Source organism: Cyprinodon tularosa, unplaced genomic scaffold (assembly GCF_016077235.1).
Source record: "Cyprinodon tularosa strain WSP-4 unplaced genomic scaffold, ASM1607723v1 ctg218, whole genome shotgun sequence".
Taxonomy (NCBI): domain Eukaryota; kingdom Metazoa; phylum Chordata; class Actinopteri; order Cyprinodontiformes; family Cyprinodontidae; genus Cyprinodon; species Cyprinodon tularosa.
Genome location: NW_024038814.1, coordinates 47,753 through 51,987, shown reverse-complemented (window position 1 = coordinate 51,987; position 4,235 = coordinate 47,753). Strand labels below are relative to the sequence as shown.

Below are 4,235 nucleotides of genomic sequence, written 5' to 3'. Positions count from 1 at the left end.
TCTGAATCATCATGATAAAAAGTTGCTGCATTCAGGGCCACGTTACTCGCCCGGGTGGCCGCTGCAGCCGACGGGCCAATATACAGCACGCCAGGGGGCCACATCGGCCTTTTCGCGGGGCCCTTCCTGGATCCTGACACGGTATTCAAATGTCAGGAACAGGGCGGAACCTGCAGCCACCTTTTATAAGGGGAGGAGGAGAAGCGCCGCTCCTCACTTTGTTTGCGCGCTGCGCCTCTGTCCACTCAGAGCTGCGTCCCGAAGGGCCCCCGGCGGGAAGGGAAGACCAACGGGCCACAAGAAGAAACCAGCGACTCTCTGTTATTACCATAAAATACCATTCTAAAAAAATGGGTGACTGAGAAATTAGAAATATTGGCTGAATTAATCAGAGGATCATCGCTGTAATCCGCGGTGCTGTTTTCTTTTTTTGGCTACAGAGGAAACTTTCTGACCGGATTTTCCTTTTTTCTAAGGATTGTATTTCTTTTTCTATATATAAAATAAGACTTTTAAAATTCAGTTTAGATATTTTTTTGTTCTCTGAAGATTTGAGTTGGGGATGTTGAGCTCTGTGAAGATGGAAGCGCACGATTTACCAGAGTGGAATACCTTTTACAGCGAGGCCAGCGAGGTAAAGAAAAAAAAAAAAAAAAAACTTTTTCACACTTATAAATAAAAAAACTTTTTGTTTCTTTGTTTCGTAAAATCTGAAAGATTTGGGAGAATTTAAAATTGGTGGTGAAGCGGAGCAGATGGAAAATGTGGATTAATTTAGTTTGCGCAACAGGAATTTAAATGAAATAAAAGTGCATTTAAAATATATCTTATATATAAAAAGAGATTTATAAGTATAAAACCATTACGAACGCTTTCATTTAAAAAAAAGCAACAAAAAAAAAAAAAAAATCAAGACAGCAAAATTACTCCTTTATACCAATGTTGATGTAAAAACTCCTATAAAAATCTTAAAAACTTCAAATTCATTGTGTTCGCATTAAAATTGTGAGAAAATCTTTTTTCTAATGATATAAGTAATATAGAGGTTTTAGTAAATTCTAAAAGCTTTGGAGATAAAAATCACCATAATATAAAAAAAAAAAAAAACAACTATAAAAAATAATATATACAATTTTAATTCTAATTAAACGAAAAATGACGTATCTGGATACAAATTTGCTCTTCAATAGATCACCTTTTGTTTTTTCTGATGTGGAGTATCGACAGTTCAGGTGCTAATGACGCATCTTTCCCCTCCTCGCTAATTTAATTAGAGTTAATTTCATCAACAGCTCCAGGTCTCACCGCAGCTCCATGATGAAATTACCAAGAAGAAAGAGTCTGGTAATATTTAACTAATAATCAGTAAACGGGGCTGTGATAGCGTTTGTTCCCAGCAGCAGATTTACGCATGTTGGCTCACAGCTGCTGTCAAGACTCATTTAAAATAAGCATATTATTTAAATCAAAAAGGAAAATCTAACTATTTATTTCACATTCGGAGCTGCTTATTCCTGATTTTTCTTTTTTTTATTCCATGGCGACAGTGGAGGAGGCAGTCTGAGCTGAGAGGCACCATGACGCGTCTTTTTACGCATTTTCAGGTTAACACAGCTGTGTGAAATCCAAGTCCTCTCTCCGCACACTGAGACCCTCATTGTTCATTGATAAGAGTGACTTTTTAAATAGAGCTTCAGGCTTTTGCTCATATTTAGTTTATTTCAAAAAAGGTTTAAAAACTCCCTGATTTGATCGATTATGTTCTTATGTATTAAAAAAAAGGGTTGATTTAGATTAACCAGTTCTCTCTTTTTTATTCCTTTGCTAGAACTAACTAGATGTTGTTTTTTTCCACTCCCCCCACAGATGTATTCCTCTCCCAGCACCATGAACTCTGGTCTGGGCTCCATGAGCTCCATGGGCTCCATTAACAGCTACATCAATCTGAACCCGGCTACAGGCTCGCCAGCAGGCATGAACATGGCATATCCCGGCCCCAGCCTCAGCAGCTCTTCTCTGGCTACAATGGGCACTGGGCCCAGTCACATGTCTCTATCCCCAGTGGCGTCTTCTCTCAGCTCAAGCACCCTCACCCAACTGGGCTCCACTGCTCCAACCTCTCTGGGCTCTTTGTCGCACTACCAGAACATGAGCCAGTCCATGAGTCAGTTGGGGTACACCTCCGCTGGCTCCCTGAGCAGAGCCGGCCCAAAGGAGATCCCCCCTAAGCCCTACCGGCGCTCCCTGACCCACGCCAAGCCGCCGTACTCCTACATCTCGCTCATCACCATGGCCATCCAGCAGAGCAGCAGCAAGATGCTGACCCTGAACGAGATCTACCAGTGGATCATGGACCTGTTCCCTTACTACCGTGAGAACCAGCAGCGCTGGCAAAACTCAATCCGCCACTCGCTCTCCTTTAATGACTGCTTTGTAAAAGTGGCTCGTTCACCAGACAAACCGGGCAAAGGCTCCTACTGGACTCTGCACCCGCAGTCGGGCAACATGTTTGAGAACGGCTGCTACCTGAGGCGCCAGAAACGCTTCAAGATCGAGGACAAGGCCTCCAAAAAGGGAGGCAAGACCCAGGAGGGGGGCTCAGGGAAAGGAGGCCATGGTGGAGACCACCTGGGGGAGGATCACAGCCCCACAGGTGGGTCAGAGGGCGCAGAATCCGCCCACTCTGATAACTCCCACCCAAGCTCTTCAGATGACCAGCCTCATCAGAGGAACACCTTGGTTTCTCTAGACTGCTCTCAGCTGTCCTCTTCACACCTCCACAGCCCGGCTGCCTCCCTGCCGCCTTCCTCCTCCACCTCCTCCTCCATCCCCCCATCCTCCCTATCCCTCTCCGGCACCTCCCCCTCCACCAACTCTCTCCTCCACTCCCAATCCTTAGCCAGCAGCTCTCACCTCCTGCCCAACGCCATGCAGCAGCACATGGACCTACAGAACGACCCCCTCAAATCACTGGACCCCCACTACAACTTCAACCACCCCTTCTCCATCACCAACCTCATGTCCAACGAGCAGAAGATGGACCTGAAGTCCTACCAGGATCAGGTGATGGCGTACAACGGCTACGCCAGCGGCTCGCCTGTGGGAGTGAAGCAGATCTATGACAGCCCCAGCCCGGCCGCCATGGACTCTGGAGCTTACTACCAAACACTGTACAGCCGCTCGGTGCTCAACGCCTCCTAATATGGACACACACACCTTTCTGTAGAGGTGAGCCAAGATGGAGGCTTGTGTTTCTAAAATGGACACCGAAGCTGTGGTTCTCTTCCTCTTTCCTTCACTCTCATTTGGCTCACATTCAGCCGTCTTCACAGGTAACGGCTGCTGCGTCCAAGGGACCACACAACTGTTTGCTTTTTGTCAAAGAAGGAGACTGTGTAGTTACAGGAGCTGGACAATGGGACATTCGAAAAGATGAAGATAATGTATCTGTGTGTAAGTCAGATTCCGTCCTTGCAGGGCGAAAATTAAACCTGTATACAATGTAAATAGAGGAAATGTGCATGGGAGGGGGAGGGGGGGTCAGGAGGTTTGCATTTATTTATGAAGGGAATAAATTTTAATATATCTTATGAAGTCGGGCCGGTTACAACCCAAGTTAAATTTGTTCGTTTTGCAGAGAAAACGAGTTTAGGTTACTGCTTCGGACAATGCGAGACAGTTCAGTTTTGTGTTACAGCATTTTTTTGGTCATTAAAAAATAAAAATAAAAAACACCCAAATAAGGTTATGTTATTTCTGTACAATCAGGACAGTTGAAAAGAAATGCAACAAACTCTGAAGCCCTGGATGAAATTAAACAAAGCCACTGTGGTTAAGAAAAACAAAACAAAAAACAAATAAAAAAAACATAAACAAAAAAAAAGTCAAAAAATAAAAAAGAAGAAAAACAGTATAAATTGGTTTCATGACCCTAATATTCCATATATTTTTTCCATATATGGCAGCCTTGAGAGTGAATGGGTTTTTGTAGACTTGAGCTTTTTGAAGAGGAGATCAGTCAGTTACCATAACAGTGAGAAACGGGAGGGTGAGATGCACTATGAGGAGGATTTACATACAGTACTTTGCACTCTGGAGCTCCCACAGGCCAGGTGAGCTGATGGCGTGTGTGTGTTTGTGTGTGTGTGTTACAACAATGCATAGGAACACCCACCTGATGCTGTCGGGGGGGGTGTCAATCGGCCCTCCAACGTCCAAAAAGTGCCTTTTCTTCA

At 44.5% G+C, this 4,235-nt stretch overlaps 1 protein-coding gene across 1 annotated transcript; it reads left to right on the top strand.

Moving 5' to 3' along the window:
- The first annotated feature begins 211 nt into the window (after positions 1-211).
- On the top strand, positions 212-3,908 carry foxa3 (forkhead box A3). The gene is made up of 2 exons (XM_038285956.1): positions 212-634; positions 1,867-3,908. The coding sequence occupies exons 1-2, from the start codon at positions 563-565 to the stop codon at positions 3,199-3,201; spliced, it is 1,407 nt and encodes a 468-aa protein (XP_038141884.1). The 5' UTR covers positions 212-562; the 3' UTR covers positions 3,202-3,908.
- The last annotated feature ends 327 nt before the right edge of the window (positions 3,909-4,235 follow it).

Coding starts and splice junctions, on each gene's coding strand:
- foxa3 (XM_038285956.1), top strand. CDS start 563: ATGTTGAGCTCTGTGAAGATGGAAGCGCACGATTTACCAGAGTGGAAT. Junction 635..1,866: donor TTTACAGCGAGGCCAGCGAG/GTAAAGAAAAAA, acceptor CTCCCCCCACAG/ATGTATTCCTCTCCCAGCAC.